The 19,655-nt window shown below is 41.4% G+C and overlaps 1 protein-coding gene across 3 annotated transcripts in view; it reads right to left on the bottom strand.

Moving 5' to 3' along the window:
• Positions 1-19,285, bottom strand: part of SLC12A2 (solute carrier family 12 member 2) — a 75,077-nt gene extending 55,792 nt beyond the window's left edge. For 2 of the 3 annotated variants that reach the window (XM_071731794.1, XM_071731793.1), the window contains exons 1-2: positions 17,921-18,628; positions 2,449-2,568 (exon numbers count right to left, since the gene is read on the bottom strand). In XM_071731794.1, the coding sequence (XP_071587895.1) occupies positions 2,449-2,568; positions 17,921-18,487 (687 nt within the window). In that variant the 5' untranslated portion in view covers positions 18,488-18,628. Of the gene's footprint in view, positions 1-2,448; positions 2,569-17,920 lie in introns of all 3 variants that reach the window. The other variant, XM_071731792.1, reaches the window with a different exon arrangement.
• Between the last annotated feature and the right edge of the window lie 370 nt (positions 19,286-19,655).

Raw genomic sequence — 19,655 nt, 5'->3', positions numbered from 1 at the left:
CCAACTCAATTTGGTGTTGTCCTCAAACATACTGAGGAAGCACTCAGTCTCCTCATCTACATCACTGATGAAGATACTGAACAAAACTGGCCCCAAAACTGAGCCCTGTGGGACATGATTGGTGACTGACTGCCAACTGGATTTAACCCCATTCAGCACAGCTCTCAGCAAAGAGTAGACCTGTCCATTCCATGATACACCAGCTTCTCTAGGAGAATACTGTGGGAGACAATGTCAAAAGCTTTACCAAAGTCTAGACAGACAAAATCCACAACCTTTCCCTCATCCAGTAGGTGGGTCACCTGGTCACAGAACAAAACCAGCTTGGTCAAGCATGATCTGCCTTTCTGAAATCATGCTGGCCCTTGCCATGGGAGCACACTCAAGATGAACATCTCTGTGACCTTCCCTAGTACAAAGGCTGATAGGCTGGTCTGACTATCAAAGACAGGCAAAGAGGGCACTAAGTATCTCAGCCTTTTCCTCATTCTTGGTTGTAATGTTCTCCACCCTCATCTAGTACAGGATGGAGATGCTCTCTTGCTCTTTTTATTTTTAATGTATTTTTAAAAACTTTTTGTTGTCCCTTATGACAGTGGACAGGTTGAGCTCTAACCAGGCTTTTGCCTAATTTTTTATCTGTATGTCTTCACGTTTGCTGTACTTGTCTTGAGTTGTCTGCTCCTTCTTCCAAAGGTGGTAAACTCTCAGTTTTTTCCTGAGCTCCAACAAGGGTTCCCTGTTCAGCCATGCTGGTCTTCCCCACCATTTTGCCTCATGATACATAGGGACAGCCTGCTCCCGAGCTTTTAACATTTCGTTCTTGAAGGATGTCCAACTTTCCCAGACCCCTTTATCCTTCAGGACTGTCTCCCACGGGATTCTTTCAAGTACTGTCCTAATCAAGCTAAACACCGTTCTCTGGGAGCCCAGAGTGGAGGTTTTGCTGGCTCCTCTCCTTACTTCAGTAGGGATCAAGCACTTTAATAAGGTCGCTTAGTCCGAGCTTCCAATCACCACATCTCCCACGAGTCCTTATCTCTCTGTAAACAACAGATCTAGTGAAGCACCTTCCCTGGCAGGCTCACTTACCAGCTGTGCCAGAAGTGACCTTCCATATACTTGAGAAGCCTCCTAGCATGTGTCCTCTCTGCCGTCTTGTATTTCCAACAGATGCCTAGTAAGTTAGAGTCCCCCACCAGGACAATGGCTGCCAATTTCAAAACTTCTGCCAACTGCTTTTGCAATGCTTTGTTGGCTTCCACATCCTGGTTGAATGGGGGGTGGTGGTGGTGGTGTGTGGAATGGTGGTATTTTTTAATCATTTTACTTTCAAACCCTTAGTCCACAATAAAACAGAATTTGCACCATCCAGAATTTATACAGAAGTCTAACAGCAGGTCTCAGGTCTCTCACTCCAAGAGTACTCTATCAATCCTACAAAAATCTTAAACCTAGAAGGGAGACAAGGACCTCTCCAAACATAAAAAAAAATTCTATTAAAAGTCTTTTGCAAACTGTAAATCACCTGATCTGGAAATATTCACCAGCTTATCATACTTACTAGGAAACACTAAATGCAAATTTCAAACCACTGAAAAGGAGACCACCCTCCTGGATGCTTTTAAATTAACTTCGGAAGAAAAGGGTAAGCAATTATTTACCTCAAATCTCTTTAATACTTAGAATTGTTACTTACAAAAATAGTCCAATACAGAATTTGTGTTTGAAAAAATTAAGTTTGCTTCATACCAGCTTTAAAATTAAGCATTCTGTCCTTGGGCAGGATATATTAACAGAAGTCCCGTTTCACAGCTATCACAGGCACTCTCCTTCTCCCAAGGTAGAGCATGTGGCTACTTCAAGATTTTGAAGGAAGTTGCTAAAACACAGTGGTGAGCTAAAGTTATGTGTTCCGAATCATCAAGTCCAGCATGTTTTGACCACTTGTTGCATTTGCAGCCATTAATATCAATTCTTATAGCTTTGGAGAGTACATATTAATTATGCTTTCCCTTTGACAAAATGCTAAGATTAAATTAATATATACTTGTAATAAAATCCTCCATGTCACCCTAAAATTTTTCAGTACTCCAAATGGGAACTGACTGATTTTTTTCCAGCATGACTGTATTGCATTTAATGTTAAGATTCCCACTTAGAAGAAGATTTTTTAACAGGTTCAAACTTCAAATACTTAGTCATTTGCCATATTCGGGAAGATAAACTGGAAAATCTGTGCTAAGAATCCCTCCAAAACTTGAAGTCCTAATCTATTTCCTTAAAATTCAGCACAAGAAAGTGCGACCCTTCCCTAAAATTACTGCACTTTTCATCTCTTTCATACCTATAATCTTTTCTTTATACAGTAATATCAAAATTCCCCTCAAACAAAAAGAGATACTAGAAAGATTACGTGTGAAAAACTGGAGTACAATACAAACTTACCAAAACACCTTTTATCCAGCCAAACTTGACCACCCCTTTGCTATCAGGTGTATAAGTGGCAGATGCTTCCCCAGCAGGTGTGCCTTCTTCACCATTTGCATAGCCATCTTCAAAGGGCTCCTTCAAAAAAAAAAAGTTTGTCATTTAAGTTGTTAATGCAGATGGAGTAGAGAGGGCATTAGATATACTAAAAAAAAAAAAAAAAACCAAAAAAACCAACTCCAACATCTACTTGTGCAAACAGAAATACTAAAGAATGACATGGCAGATGTTTCAAGCTTTTTCTTTATGCTCCTTGCATTAAGCACTCATCTCACAGATTTCAAGGCATATTTAACAAGCTTACACAGATGACTTTAGTATTCTGCTTCAGTTACTAATAAGTATTTTTCAGTATCAGTTCTACAGTTCTAAGAGACAAACATCTGGTCTTTTAGAAATAAAAAGCCATAAAATTTCAAATGCAACAACTTCCACAGCACAGGAAGTTTTATTTCTTAATCTGAAAGTATACACTGCTCTACAACAAGTTACTGGTTTTAGATACAGTATTTCCTGTAGTTCAGATCTAGCTGTCATCTGATCAGTTATTCAAAAAATAAATTATTCACTTCCCTATTCCACTATTCATTGTAAGATGATGCTGTGAGAAAGGAGAGTGGGAAAGTGGCATTTCAAGCAGGCAGAGGGAAGAAATGTCTCCTCTTAAACGCTCTTCCCTGTTTATAAGTGAAGAATGACAGATACAGAAAGTGTCATTTCCATGGACAAAGACCAACTTGTGGCTTTTCTTTTCAATTCAACTCTCAGCCTTACAATACAGAAATCTAAACTGTTTGATAGGTATTAAAACTATGTGTTTATACACACACTTGTTGCATGCTTGTTTTTCAAAAGGCAGTTTTGTTTTGCCAAGTCAGGCAAACATCAAAATATAAATATTTCCTAGGCTTGCTGTAAGGAATCTGCAGAAAGCACTCCAAGCAAAGTATGACAGCTTTCCAAGGCAACAAGTATAAAAAATGAATTTACTACACAGACCCTGAATGCTATTCAGAGTATACTCGTCAGCAAAATAGCTTAAGCAGCATTTGTGATTTGTGAAGCAACCTGCATCCTAGAGGGTGGAAAAAACATTGATGCAATTAGAGGTTCAATGACAATCATATAAAGAGCACAACTCTCATTTGTTAAATATAACACAAAATAGACTGGAACCAAATTATGCTTTCAAATAGTATGTTCCACACTGAAGGGGCACGGTAAGAAAGTTTAATGTGATGCTTTATTGAATTCCTTCTCTGCCTGATACATTAATACCAAATATACCATCAGCACACAGTACACAGGAAATATTTATAGAATTATAAAGGGCACCATCCATATCCCCTTACAATCAGTAGTAAACACACAATAATTAAAGAATTAGATTATGTCAACCTTTTCCAAAGGTCATTAAAAGCGATTCATGCCAGTGCTTCTCACTGACTCTGCATTATGTAATTCTGACAAGAACAGGTGTACCTGCAACACTGCTGGAGATCACGTATGGCATAAGCTTTCCACCAGTAGGCAGAATCACAATGATTTTGCAGATCATTACCTTTAACAGACCAATTTAAGTGGATTTTCTTGTCTCCAGAAGGGACTAAAAAGGAGACAGTTAAATATGTGTTCTACACATCATTTTAATATGCTTGTGTTGTAATGTATAACATTAAAAGAAAGAACAGATTAATAAACACCTTCACAACCATGACAACAAAACTCCCCCTCAAACATGCCACTGTGTAGCTATATATTATTCTTCCTTCATATAAAATCAATTTTTATTTATCATAAAAGAACATCACGTTATATTTGCAGTATATGCAACTTTGAGGCATTGCCTAGAGGGAGTCACAATTATCTTGGCAGTTTTTACCAAATGTAGGCACTTTTCTTGGCCGAAGCATAAGATATTCTACTATTACAGAAAGATATTTCATGTCTATAATACAAAACAAAAAAATTGTTCTTTTATAAGACTAGTCAGGGAGATCAAGGAAGGGCTAGAAGAAACCTTTAATTTTATGTCCTTAAACACGGAAACACTATATGCAAGTAATATAGTGATAGTATTACTGAGTCATACCACTTTTCCTTTTTAAAAAAAAAACAAGGTAGAAGTTTTTATTTTCTGCACACTTAAATTTTAAGAGAAGGTGGAGAACATTCTAGTGTAGGAAAGCATTGTATACTTCAGACTATGACTGCCCAGGTATTGGTAGAACCTACACACATTGCTAAAATGACCTCTAGAGGTCATTTCCAACCTGAACCACCATCCGATAGCTACGGATTTTACTATAGCACTCAGACAAGCCCACTGCTCAGCCTGCTGTATTCTGGTGAGCGTAATGGCTTGCAACTGATACTTTGAGTTATCAGTTACCAGATCAGCTCCCAAAATACACACCCTATGAACACAAGAAAGTTTTGTTCTGTATGCCTTGTCTCTCCACACTATGTAATACTTCTTAGGAAAGTATTTTGAAGCACATGCAAAATGAAAAAATACTGAAAGGGTATTACTGGTTATCAGTGCTAGTGGGTGCCCAATAAAGCACTAGTGAGAACAGATATTACAGTGTAGGCACAAAAGAATTCCACTACACAAGACTCCAAGTTTAGTCCTTCAATGGCAGATTAAGAAACCACAACTGCGGCCTCAGCTGTAAATAAAGCAGGCGTAGTATTTTTCATGCTTGTGCTAATGAGGGAACAATGCTTCTACTGAAGTCAGACACTGAGTGGAAAAAACACACCAGCACTGTTTTAGAACAGCAATACATGTATGATAAGATCTTCACTAACAGCAAAAAACACTAAAACACTGTAGATTTGGAGGGGGTGTAACAAAAAGGAAGAAAGAAAGTTTTAGCATTTTAGATCAGGAGCACTCTTATTAACACAACTTTTAATCATAATAGTGTCTTTTACCTACTCAGTCCAAAGAACACTCACTGTAACAGTGTTCACTGCACTGATAAAGGAAAAGATACATATTTATGTTGACTATTTTATCACACACTGATAGGAATTTAGCCAAGAAACAGTCGAATTCTGATCCTACACAGAAATTTCCATTGCCATATCACAGGGCACTGAAAAGTACAGATAATCTTTCATCTCCAGTACTGGATCATAACAATAACTTATTTGTCCTAGTTGTGAATAGCCTCCACATGTATTGGAAGTGGATTAGTAATGAGAAAAGAGCTGTCAGCCAGGAGAGATAGAAGATTTTTCACACAGTTCAAAATATGTGCATGGAAGAGTTTCTCATTGTTGAAAATTACAATTTACTTTTACCGAAAGCTCTTTACCAAGAGTGGTGTATGGTGAACTTATCCAGATCCCATCTTGAAGTCACCATATTTAGGCTGTGTTGAACTGTACGAGGTAACACCAGAAAAACACACCCAAGCTCTTCTGCTCTTGCTTCTTTTTGATATAACACCACCAAGTCCAAAATAAATGACACAGCGAAAAGCAGTTTCATAAGTAGGACCAGGTGGTTCTGCTTCAGGAAGACCACTTTCTTTTCAGTCTGACATGTGCCAAGTAATAAGTAACTTCTTCAGCTAATCCTTCCAATTGCCACTGCTCTTCTGCAGAGAAGAGCCCAATGCAGCAGCTAAGAACACTGTACTGGCCATCTCTCAAGTTTAGCACTTGCCATTTACTATGCGCTTCTCTTCATACATGTTCTTTAGCAAGGCTTCACAACAGCAGCTCTTCCTTGTCTTAGTAGGATACAATACTGAAGCTCATTTAAACAGCTAGTACTATCAAATGTCGAAGAAAATTATAAGCCTTGCATTATTATAATTACATGACTATAAGCCTTGTTTCAAGGCCCTATGTCTGCATGGAAATATAAAAATGGCATTGAACTATGTTTCATTAAGAGAACAGCTGCTTACATTTAAAACCGCCCTGTAATTACATATTGTGATACTGAGCATGGCGCAGTTTTATTAACATGGTTACTGAGTATAGGAAACAAGAGAAGCCACCTGAGAATAGTCTTTTCACCAACAGGGGTGCCAAGAGAATGGTACTGTATAGCAACAGGTCTCTATCCACACCAGCTACAGCTGAAGCCTCAAGAACAGGACCATGCTTTATCTGCTAGGAGCTTTGTGGTTAGGGAAGTCTGCAAGAATCTTCATGGACAGCAGAGCCCACCTTCACAAGAATGAGCAATTTGCTCACTTCTGTACTCCTCCACTGCAGCTTCCAGCATTATTGCCAAGCTGTCTATCACACCTTGGCATAACACTTCCTTGTTTCAGTCTCCTGAAACATAGTTTTATAGGCACTGCACTTTTAAAGAAATTCCTTTTTGTGGAAGGAAACCATAAAATGTATCAGATGTAGCATACTAGACATTGACAGGGGACAAATTACTACTTGTAAAGTTTATAGTCCTGAATAGCCCAACTCTATAGCCATACACTGTTAACAACATGGCTACTGAAGTACAAAACTAGAGAGTACAGAAGGTTTTCCAAGTTAATACAGCTCAACACATACACAAAAGAAGAGAGTATGAACACTTTTTTGCTTTTCTAATTCACACATACTTTTAAGTGACAGATTAAAGAAGGCTATTAAACAGCAGCAGAATTAGTATATGTATTGCCTCAGAAGATGCAACACTTCCCACATTTTTTAAAGACTACAGATTTTAAATTGGTTAAGCAAGCCTTCCACTTTCTATTCTGGAATGAGCTTTTGTATTCTTTCTCCCACTTCATCTGTGACATCTACAGTGATTTCAATAGAAGGGTTTTTAAGTGCTAGATATATGAATAATTATGGAATTATAGAATATTATAGAATAATTGCACAGAATAATCCTGACGACATAGGTGTTTGCCTATGCTGCAACAGTGTCAGCTACTGAAAACAATTTGTACTGGCATACATTTCAGTGTGAACAGCCAGCTATTAAAAGCTGACTGTAGAACACCGAAATGTATCAAACATATGTGTTCTTTAACACTCATTTTGCAGTATGCTAGCATTTAAAGTCATAAAACCCCCAGTTTGTGCCTAAGGGTCTTTGGTAAGCTTTTAAGTAACCAGTGGTGAAAGAAACCAAGAGCACTGAGTTTCCTTTCACCTCTGTGGAATAGTTTTAAGAACACTGTTGTCTGGGGAGACCAGTCTTGTGGTTCACACTGTATCACGAAAAGTCTCAAATTCAGTAGTCTGACTGAGAATAAAAAGTACTTAAACATGTAAGGAAAAAAAGTTCTCACCAGTCTTGACTTGATCTGGTGACAGTGACTATTGTTTGCAACCATTTTTTCAACCAACGGCTGTTTCAAATGGCTAAGATACTGCTGTTAATAATTCTGCCCTGTAGACTAACAATAAATCACAGTGAGTTTTCAGTAACAACAGAAAAACAACTAAGCCAGGTCTGACAGTTTTCAAGTGTTTTTGTAAGGGAAATAAACATATCTAAAATGGAGTAAGTATTGTAGTTAATTACTTTTAAATTATCGTAGTCTATGTAGCACTCTCTTCAATGTCAGTACTAGAATAGTCTATTTTTTAAACTAGTAACTTCAGCCAAACTGTTGTTGACAACCAGCGGTTTTCTTCTCCATATTAATCTGTTTCAGAAATGCAAACCCTAAGTATTTAATAGATATCCTTACTACTTCTATTTATGCAAAAATCCATTTACCTAAACCTCCCTCCCTTTAAAATCACAGAACTATACAGTAGATATCAATACTCAAACCTGAGTGAAGCAGTTACTTATGAAAAGCAATTTGCTATTTAGGCCTATTGAACAGCACAAGAGAATGGTGTTAGACCTAAGAACTGGCAACTAACACATTTGAAACTCAATGCCTATGAAAGCCAAGTAGAAGAGTTTAAATTCTTGATAATATATTACTTAAAAAGCATTTGCTAAGGTAGCCAAATAGACTCAGGTGTTCATCTTTTTTAGGAGTTAGATGGGATTAGCAGTGCAACCAATGGCAACAGTCAGGTAGCACATGCAAAAGAAAATACAGCAAAAGACACGTTAAGGACATCTCACGTCTGCCTGAACACCTTCCTAGTATTTTCTTTAAAAAATGAGCTCAAAATCCACACATTTTCACACAACACTGTTAGTAATGGTTTGGGGTTGTTTTTTTTTTTTGTTGGCTTGCAATGTGAGGTGGCAATGAGACAATGAGCTGATTAGGCAGGAACGTGAACAGGTGCTTCTCAGAAAATAGTGCTGCTGCCACAGGTGACACCCCTCACTCTACACTCCATTTAGCAGCATAGATAGAAAATACTTGAGTATGTTTATCTATTTAGAACTGTTTTAATGTTTTCGCAAATTTTAGATCTCAGAATTTGCCAGAACTTGGAATTTTTTGTAATTTATTTTGGGTTAATATACGCCTTGTACTTGAATGTGTATCTGATTTTATTAAAGCACCGAGAAACACCACAGTCATTAGTCAGAGCCAGCATGGGTTCACAAGGGCAAAATCTTGCCTAATCCATTTAATTTCCTTTTATGACAAGGTCCCATCTAGTCGGCTAAGGGAAGCCAGGGTTTTCTTAATTTTAGCGAAGCTTTAGATAATGTCTCTCACAGTACCTGCTAAGACAAAATGTTCAGCACACAGCTAGACAAACCTGTAATAAATGCATTGGGTGAACATTGGCTGATGAGTCTAGGTAAAAGAGATATAGTAAAAAGTTACATCTGATTAGCAACCAGTCACCAGTGGCAGTCTGCAGGACTTAATTTTACAGCCAGTGTTTGTTGATGACACTAAACTAGGAGGATCTGTGGACTCCATGGAGGGCAGACAGGCCTTCCAGAGAGATATGAACAGACTAGAAGGCTGAGCAATCACTGACTATATGGAAACTAGCAAGAGCAACTGCCACATTCTCCACCTCAGACAGGGTAATCCTGGTGCTGATCTCTCAGCACCTCTGCTGATCTGGTGTCCAGCAACAGAACAAAGAAACGAAGCTGCATCACAGGAAATTCAGACTGGTCATCAGGAGAAGGTTCTTCAGTGAGAGCACAGTCAGTCACTGGAACGGGCTCCCCAGGAAACCACCAAGGTAACAAGCCTGTCAGAGTTCAAGTTGCTTCTAGACAGGTCTTAAGTCATATGGCTTAGTTTGACATGGTTTAGAGAGGAACAGGGACTTGGTCTTGACAATTCTTATGGGTGCCTTTCAACTCAAGATACTCTACGAACAGGCAGATCAGAAAATTCAGCAGTCACATTACTGCCTGGTATAAACCAGGAATGACTTACAACAAATTTGTTAATAGATTTTATAATTACTATTTTTTGTTTGAAGCATATGAAAAATACTGCTACTTAATTGTGGTTCCAGTACCTTTAAAAAGCCTTATAATCCATTAAGTGGCACCCAGCAGTTACCTACAGCAACTTGAGATAAACTGCCCAGACAAAATATGACTTGTGCCTGAAAGTCAGGTTTCTTTAGAATTAAACACTAACATTTTCAACCCCTGGTTATCCACATCAGATATTAGTAAATCATCATTCTTCCATTGGTGTATTTACAAAGGCTAGATAGGAGACCTCTTTATAAAGCTCATCACCACTTTATGTCTTACATACATACTGTTCTTTTACTGACCACCAACCTTAGAAACTACAAAAAGGCTACAGACGTTTCAGGTGATTATGATCCTTCCCTGCTAATACAGAATAGATACACACTGCAGTCAGCTAGACTTCTGCTTGAAGGAAAAAGACTGCATTCAATTCAGTAGTGAAGCAACAACAAAACTGTCCATGCCTACACAAACTTAAACAGGTGAAAATAACAAGTATTTGGTCCTGGACTAATCTTGATGAACCTGAGTGTCCTAAAAGTATTCCACAGCCACTAACTTGTCACAGCACTTACATAATCCATGCATTATGTAATATTTCAAGATCTCATCCCTTCCTCTACCTGCTTTCTCCCCTACATCGCCAAAAAAATTTGAGTTTTCAGCCCTTCCATTTATAGTTTCAACGCTTTCCTTAGCATTAGCTCAAACAAAGTCTCTCCTCAGAATTACTAGAGAATCAGTGAAAAGAATAAAGAAGAAAAGTCCAAGAGGAAAGCACTGAATTCTAGATAGCCATGCAAAGGCTGAGATTTGAAAGCCTGCAGCCAGCATGATGTGACCATATTAAATCTTCTCAAGTAGTTTTTACATGTGACACGGCAGCAAAGTTTTTTTTGCCATCTGCAGGCATACAAGGAAGCTATTCTACCTGAAATATAAACAGATTTTGTTTTCTTGATAACAAAAACATTTACTTGAAGAAAAAGAGCATTTTACAATGGCATCAAGATTAAAAAAAAACAAAAACAACCCACATCAACACATCTTGATTCATGTAACCCTCCATAATCACAGCATGACATGAATACCCTGGGCAAGTAACTAATCAGCATTGGAGAAAAACAAAAAAAAGACCTCAGTTCAGTGGCTATCCAGCATGGCTAACCCACAGTAAACCCACGGTGCTTGTGTTCAGCACTCCTGGTAGGCAAAGTCATATGTTTCTGTCAAGGAACAAAATGTTAAACATGTCAAACATTTAAACATGTTTCCCATTTTAACCAGAATTCTATTTCTAATTAAAAACTTCATTTAACCTATTGCCTTAAAACAAGTCAAACAGCCCACTGAAACAATCAATTAAGTATTGCCAGAATTTTTAACACCATACCATGAAGGGGTAGATACATCTACAGACACAGGCCCTGGGCCTGCACTGAGCAGAGATGGTACATTCATCCAGCACTGACATGTACTGGCACAGCACTACATGCAAGCCAAAGCTGCCATACTGCTTGCAGCTCAAGATCAGTATTGGAACAGTCTTACGAGTCTCCCTCTGCCATGCAAACCCTCAGATTAAGTGCTAACACGAGCATCAGGTTCTTCCCAGCCACAACAGACATTGCAGTTTTCTTGGGGGGGGAGAAAAAAACCATCAAAACCATCAAAAAAACAACTAGACAAACCACAAACTAAGAACTGAATAACCTGAAATATAAGCAGCTCATTTCAAGAAGGAAAGTTAAGGAACAGAACAAAGGCTTGGGGTTATTTTTCCATCACTGTATCCTTAAGTCAGTCATGTTTATCAGGAACAGATAACGCATCCTAGTTAGTTTTTATGCATAAAAATAAATTTCAGTTTATCTTGTCTAATCAGCATGCTGAAGTAGATGTAGAAGTAAAACAAAGATGTTCCATGCACTCAAGCTGCAAGAACTTCCAAGCTACTGGAAGGCAAACAACTCAAGTATGCACAAAAAATCTCAGTAGTGTACCAATGATCATGTTGTGATTGCTATTACCTACACCAAAAAGGGCAGGAGAGAACAGCTTTGCAGTTGCTCATATATGAATAGTATGTGGGGCTTTAAGTAAAATGTGAAGGATGCAACTCATGTAGCATCCTGGCCTGAATTATGCCACGATACTCATCTTGCCAGCCTCCTCCTCTGCAATAATGTTCTCCAGGAATGAAAATCATTGGATAGCCACTGAACTGAGGTCTTTTTTTGTCTCCAATCAAACGCAGTACTAAATCGGAAAAAGCTAACCTGAAAATGAATTCTGCAGCACCTTCCTCTTTAGGCAGTTCTGAAATAGCTTCTGCTGAAAGAAACACCACCAAGCTAAAGAAAATTGACTGCTGTTACTTCAGATTCTGGTCTTGAACTAGTCATTGATGCTGACATCAGCTAAATTTGGTTACTAAAAAACAAAATACACCCAAAAAAACCCAAAACAAACAAAAAAACAAAAACAACCAACCCAAAAACAAAACCACAAAAAAGCACAAAACCCAAAAAACCAAAAAACCAAGATCCTCTAAAAGAGGCACTTCCTCCTTCTTCCCTAGTTGTACTTGTCTAGGAAATTACATTGTCTTTTCTTCTGACATGATCACTCCAGGGATTCATAGAGCACTGCAGCAGTGTCTTAAGAGGTGCACAAGGCAGTCCACTGGGAGCAGGATAAGCATAAATAAATAATTTTTGCTTGTGTTACTGAGGTATGAAAATATTTCTGATAGTGTTTATTTCATTGACATCTCCTCCTTCAATTTTTATTTTGTATCATTCACAATACTAGTACTAGCAGACCATGTCCACAACTCGTAAGTACATAAATACACATATATCAGGAGTGCAGGGTCAACAATTGTTTTGTTGATACAGGTGTGCAGTCAAAAGATTGTGGAGATGCCTTGTACTGTGTCAGGGATCTGACACACCATACCCAGCAGTGCAAGATTTTGCAGCTGAAGGGGGTGCTTTCTTTCTGTAAACCATTATCAGTTCCTAGATCCAACTCACACATAGAAACAGGGAGCACCAACCCTTTCCAGCAGAATCACAGACTTGTGCTGTTGAACTATAGTCTGTTAATCAACACTCAGTTATTTCAAGCTTCTCTAGAACAAAACAAAAATCAAGTTGTAAGAACACCTTAGCTGTTTGCCAAAGACATTTCAGGGGTTCAATATTCCATAGGTGTTTTGGATTAAAGACTTATCACAAAGACTAGACAAGAGACATTCAAGCATTAAGCAACGTAAAACTACAAAACATGTAAGGTTCTTATATAATACAAACCCTGAAGGAATGAGATAATCTACTGCTGCAAAAAGAATACATGATTTCTTCCTTGATGAAGATGGTGGTAAACATAAGGGGTACAGGAATAAGCAAAGTGAGGATTCTTCACACTGGAAAAGCATAAATACACCACTTTGCATTATGTTAGTAAACTGCACTTGGTACAGGTGCACTGTCTCAGGATTTTTCAAAAGGAATGAATGAGAACAGTTAAAAATTAAAGGCTTCTAGGATGCCCAAGAGCAGAGATCAAGACCATTTCTAATTTTATTTTACTGCAATTAAATTCAGAAAGTTAATCTAAGTTCTGCTTACAAATATAAAGGAGAGTAAGAAGGAGTAGAAGCTAATCAAACTAAATCATGATGACCCAAGAACTAAGTACTGATTGTAAGATAATTCAGCAAGGAAGTGCAATAAAAATCTGCAAGAGCCTGTCAGTCTTCCAGCAGAGGGAGAGGGTGGGATGGAATTTTTAAAGAAAGACCTTACATTAGACAATCATCTAACTTGATAGTCTAGAATCATCAAGAATCATCTTTCAAGAAAAATACATTCTTTATGAAAAAGCAGCACCACACACAGTCCTTTCGCTGTGCTAAACATTTTAAGCCACTGGATATGAAGAAAAACTGCTATGTTCAAGAAATTTCAAATCAAAGTCAGAAAGATAGTTTAAAAAAATTGTCATCCATTTTCAGTATAAGCAAAAAAATCCTCAATTCTGCATTAAGGCTATGAGTAATGTCTTCTTTACCTCCGTCTCCCAATTCAGAGGACAAGTGCATGGATTTCTGTGTGGAAGGAAGCACAGCACACTTGTGTTTTTCAGTACCTACGGATCTGTTTGGGGTTTTGGTTTTGTTTGTAATTTGGGATGGGGAAATGGATGGTGGCATACAGATCCTCTTCTCAAGATCACTACCATTTATCTTGTCGGGGGATCCAATCAGTACTCTCAGTGAGGATTTAACAAACAAACCAAAGCTACCAGTAGAGGGCTTAGTTCACATCTTATCACAGCTGTAAATGACTGCACAAGAGACGCATACAAACCGGAATCAAACACTATTAAGTTTATTTTTCAAAAAAACAAGCTTCCCAATTAAGGCAATGATATACGGAATAATTATAAATTCATACATAGTAGTGGATTTTTTCAATACCTTAAAAGTATTCATTTTCCAAAACTGGAAGATCTATGATGTTACAGCATGCTAATTTTTACACTGAGGATGACAAAAAGGCAGATGGAATGTCTTCTACAGGCTACAGCTTTATTTACAGACAGCGCTGAGCAAGGCAAAACAGACATTCCTAAACTACTGAGAAGAAAATTATAAGAAAAGGTAGGACACAACTTTCCTACTGCCTCAAGTCATATCCCCCCCGCCAAGACGTCAGGGGATACCACTACTACAGCACAAAGAACCTAGATATTGCAGTACCTTCTTTCACTCCCACTTCTTTGTTTATAACCATCCTCTCACCTCTACATCTGTGGAGACTGACTAGCAACTGTAACTGAATCATCAGTTCCCTCCCTCTCTCCAAACAGCTTACTGGCTTGAATGTTTACATAAGACACCAAGATCAGTAGTAAGCAATTCATCCATTTCAGAATACTGCAGCATCTCCCATGTGAATTTCCAAAACATGTATCACGAAAAAACAGAATTCATAGAGGATTTAGATATCAAGCAAAATAAGAAAAAAAAAAAATTTTGTTCTGCAAGTACCATAAGAATAAGTATTACTGCAATACCATCTCAGAACATTATTTACCTATTAAAAACAAAGAATAGCACAAACTAACTGCAAGACAAAATTGCTATCTGTAAATTACTGAAGCACACTGCTGGTGAACTCAGTTTTTGATCAGTCAACATAAAATAACTTCCAAACTTGAAGCACTGCATCAAGAAACAGGGGCCTAACAACAGGTCTTTACACAGTACAAGCTTTATGTCATGGCACTAGGATGTTTGTTTCAGCTGGCCTGCTGTCTTTGATATACATGACATACAAGTAGTACAAAAAAACCCACAGCCAAAGAATTAGCTTAATTTTTCAGTTCTTAAAAGTCAGTGAAGTATGTCCTTTAACACACAGTATGATTCAACACTAGAGACCATTACCGTTAGTCAGTAAGAACTGAAGTCACTTTGGGAATAAAGACAACAAGCCCCCATGAAAAACAGTGAAAAAAGCACAGTGGCTTTATGAACATTTATATGAAAGTAGAGTGCCACCATGATTTAAAAGTCAGCAGCACTTTGTGGCCAGAAATAAACTACATAATCACAAATGTGGTATATTTTATACTCCAGAGACTGGGAAAAATGTAGGTATGTAGCTATTAATAGGCATGACACATCCTTATTAAAAGTCTTTGTATTCTCAAGTTTATCTTACAAACAGTTTTGCTAAGTCTGAAGCGAAAATAATTGCTTCTTCACCTATGCCTGAATGCCTGCTAACACATTAATCACTTTGGAAATTAAACATCCTCTGACAGAACAGCTGAATTACCACACAGAGCTTCAATTTAACTTCTGATATTTATCCCATGAGAGTTTATAATTCATACTTAAATATAATACCAAACATACAAATTGAGTATTCCATCCCGTTGTTTTTTTTAAGTGGATGGGCACTGCACACAGTACATCTCTTCATATCCACACAGCAGAACAACTCAATGACATCTGAGAAATTAATAATCTGAGTTAATTAATACTCGCAATGAAGCTGTTCTGATAATGATCCTGTAATTAGGTTGTCTACAACTCTACACCACAACCAACCTAGAAAACTGCTTCCCATGCTTTCTAATGATATATGAAGAAATTACACCTTTAGAAAGTATAGTTCTACAAGTTAGATTTTACACTAAAATGCCTTAATGCTAGCATAAAAACTATCCTTCACTACTAAAATATAAACAAACCAAAAACTTATCTGCCAAGTTTAGAAATTCAAATTCTGTTCTGCTCACAGAACAAAGTACTAAACGACCTGGTCATCTCACAAAAACTGCAGAGAGAAGAAATATTTAAAAAAAAAAAAATCAGTATGTTTTCACATACATTACACAGTTTATTTATAGCATATCTAACTCCATGTACAAGACAGTAACTGCCAAATTCCATTCCATACTAACTCAAAGTCAAGCTACAGAACATCATTTAACTCCATCAGGAAGGGACCTAAAAGGCAATAGCAATTTAATGCTAGGATTATTAATTATTTTGGCATCTAATTTTAGAGGTTGCATGAAGCATCTGTACAGCATATCAAACAATTATTTCTACTGGAACAGATTAAGAGTCAGTTTAAAAAAAAAAAAAAGACACAAAGAATCCACCACATCCCGCCCAGATCACTGCAGCCGAACTGAGTTGCCTATTATTAATGGCATGAAACGGGACAGTCTCAAAAGAACATGTATTTTCTCATTCACCTCCACTTAGAAGAAGTGAAAGGTGGAAGGAAAAAAGTTCTGGAAACAGAATATTCATTGCTGCCTTAGGACGAGGCCCATATCTTCCCAAACCTTCGAGAAAAACCCACGAGAACATGGATTTCTTAGAAGTACAGCTAAATACCAACAGGCAATTTTCAGACTGCAAGACGATAGCATTGCCATCTTGATCTGGGTTTAGTTTAGTGACAGTAGTTTGATCATCATCTAGAATATACATCAAATTAATTCCAGGTTCAGCTGGAGCTTTAATAAAGTCAGCCTACAACGCAAATAAGCTTTCACTGTAACTCGCCTCCAATATAATACGGACTAGTCCAAAATAGAAAAAGCCAGACACGCAGCTTCAACATTTCTGAAGCTCATGACGCCCTCACAAGCAGTGCTACTCAGCACGACTGAAAAGCTCCTGATGAAGGAGCCTCGGCTGTATGTACTCTGAAGCCTCCAGCATCATGCCCGAAGGCGGCCTGCGTGCGAAGGGACAGGAGAGCGTTTTCAGCTTCGGTGGCAAACCTCTTGTCACTACTAAAAATGAGCGCATCCTATTTATTTTTTTTTTTTACTATCTCTTTCAAACACTGTCATTCCCCCTCACAGAATAACACCTCTCGCAGACCGCGAATTCCCGATCTGTGGAAGGACATACGGACTAGAAGCCGAAAACCTCTGCGACCATAAGAGATCTCCTCAGGGTTATTGGATAAAACATATTCCCAGAATCAGAGGGGAAGATGAGGTGGATGGGAGGGGGGAGAAAAGCCCCACTGCGTCACTTAGAAAGAAAAAAACAAACAAAAAACCAAATAAAAAAACATAAAAGCAAACCAAACAAAAACCCACAAAAAACAAAGAGCCCCACAAAAACATGCAAACAAAAAAAAAAAAAAAAAAAACACCAAACCAAAAAAACTGGCAGACGCAAGCGCCGCGATGCTTTCGCTCTGCTCCTCCTCGAAGCTCAGCGAGCTTTTTGCATTTTCCTCCTGCACGCCCAGCCGGCCCTGGCGGAGCACGACGCGGGGCCAGGACTGCTCCCTGCCCGGCACGGAGGGAGGCAGCTCGGGGAAACCCGGCAACTGTGTGTGTGTGTGCCTGTGTGTCTCTGTGTGCCTGTGTGTCTCTGTGTGCCTGTGTGTCTCTGTGTGCCTGTGTGTCTCTGTGTGCCTGTGTGTCTCTGTGTGCCTGTGTGTCTCTGTGTGCCTGTGTGTCTGTGTCTGTGATGGGGCGGAAGGAGGGGGGGGGGAGGGGGTATACGCCGCGACCGCTCACCTTGTCCAGCTCATCGTGCAGCTCAGCCAGGCTGGGCCGGATGAGCTTCTCGCCCAGGTCGGCGGCCGTATGGCGGTAGTAGTCGATGCGGGGGACCGCGTCCATAGTGTTGTGGCCGAAGGTGCGCAGGTAGTAGGTGTTGGTGTGTGTATCATAGTAGTAGTGGTGGTGTCCACCGGAGTGGAGGCTGCCCTCGCTCAGGACCGTGTCTCCGCCGTTCTGAAAGCTGACATTGCCGCCTTCCGAGCTGCCGCCCCCCGGCTCGCCAGGGCTCTCGTCGCTGGCCGACGGGTCCACGAAATTCACCCGAAACCTGCCTTTGGCTTCCTCGCTGCCCTTCCCCGCCACGCCGCCTTCCCCGCTCGCCTTGCGGGGCTCATCGACCGGGCGGCCGGCGCCCTCAGCCACCAGGTCCACCTGGAAGCGGCTCTGGCTCGGCGTCGGACCCAGGGGTCTGCCCTGCGTACCGCCGCCCGCCGCATCCCGGCCCTCCTCCGAGCGCCGGTCATCGCCCGTAGATACGGCGGGGCCGAGCGGCCCCAGTTCCTGCTGCTGCTTGCCCTCCATGCCCGCCCAGCCCGATAAAGCACTGCTCGCGGCGGCTGCCCCAGCTGCTCTGAACGCCCCTCGCGGCGGCGGCTCCGCTGCTTTAAACCGCCAACCAGCGCCCGGGGCTGCAGCGCGCCGCAGACAACGCCAGGCGCCGCGCGCGCCCCGCCCCGCCTTCTCCTCCCCCTTGCCGCCGCAGCGCCAGGTGACGATGCCGCCGCTGCCGCCTCTGCCGCCCCCTCCCCCTATACCCCGCAGCGGCACCCGGCTCCGACAGCGCCCCCTCGCCCGGCACCGGCCTCCGTCTCCCCCCTCCCTCCGGGCCCCGCTCGCTTTCACCCCTGCGCGGCCGCTACGCGAAGGCACCGCCCGCCACTCTGACAGGGCCACGCGGGGAAGCGTGGCTGCGCCGGAGCAGCCCACCGGGGCTTCAGCAGGAGCGAGAGGCGCGGGGCTCGCGGCCGGCGTAGGGGATCGAAGCGAGAAAGGAAACAACCCCCAGTGCCCTCCGCCAGCTCCACCTGATCCCCACTCAGCGGAGGCAGGAACTTAGATGCAAACTGGCCAGCGCCACGCGGCCAAGACCGCTGGCTTCCCGGCCCGGGCGGAGAAGAGATGCGCGGGACCACCGGCGCTCCCTGCTCCGCCTGCGGCGGCTGGAGAGGTTCCCTGGCCCGACGACGACGCTCGCGGGGAGGGCAGCGACGGTTCCGCCCGACCCAAAGCTATGGCTGCCACCGCATCCGCCCTGCGGCGGTCCGGGGAGGAGCGGTGAGGGGAGGCAGCGCCCGTCCCGCTCGCCTGTTTGTCACAGACTGTTAGCCCACCGGCCGCCGCCACATCTCGCGAGAGGAACCCCGGCGGCGGGGGATCGCTGGGCAGCGAGGACGCCTGCGCGCCCACCCGCCGTGCTCGGTTCCTGTCCCTGCGGCGGGAGTTAAGCACCTCCCGGCCGCTCCCTGCGTCGTGGCAGAGGGGGAGGCTCGCCAGACAGGGCCTGGAAGGCGGCTGTCTGCCTTCCTCCTCGCTTTTCGGTCCGGTCCGAATCGCTTCGTGGACGGGGGACGGCCCATGCAATAGAGGCGCGGCGGGGCTCCGAAGCCCCGGCGGTCCTGTGTCGCCCCCCTACCCCGCGCTTGCTCACGGCCCTGCAGAACTCCCAGGCCCGCTTCGAGCCGGCAGGTCG

Source organism: Heliangelus exortis, chromosome Z, assembly GCF_036169615.1.
Source record: "Heliangelus exortis chromosome Z, bHelExo1.hap1, whole genome shotgun sequence".
Lineage (NCBI taxonomy): Eukaryota > Metazoa > Chordata > Aves > Apodiformes > Trochilidae > Heliangelus > Heliangelus exortis.
Note: the sequence above shows the minus strand (reverse complement) of the source record. Positions and strands in the feature narration are given on the sequence as shown.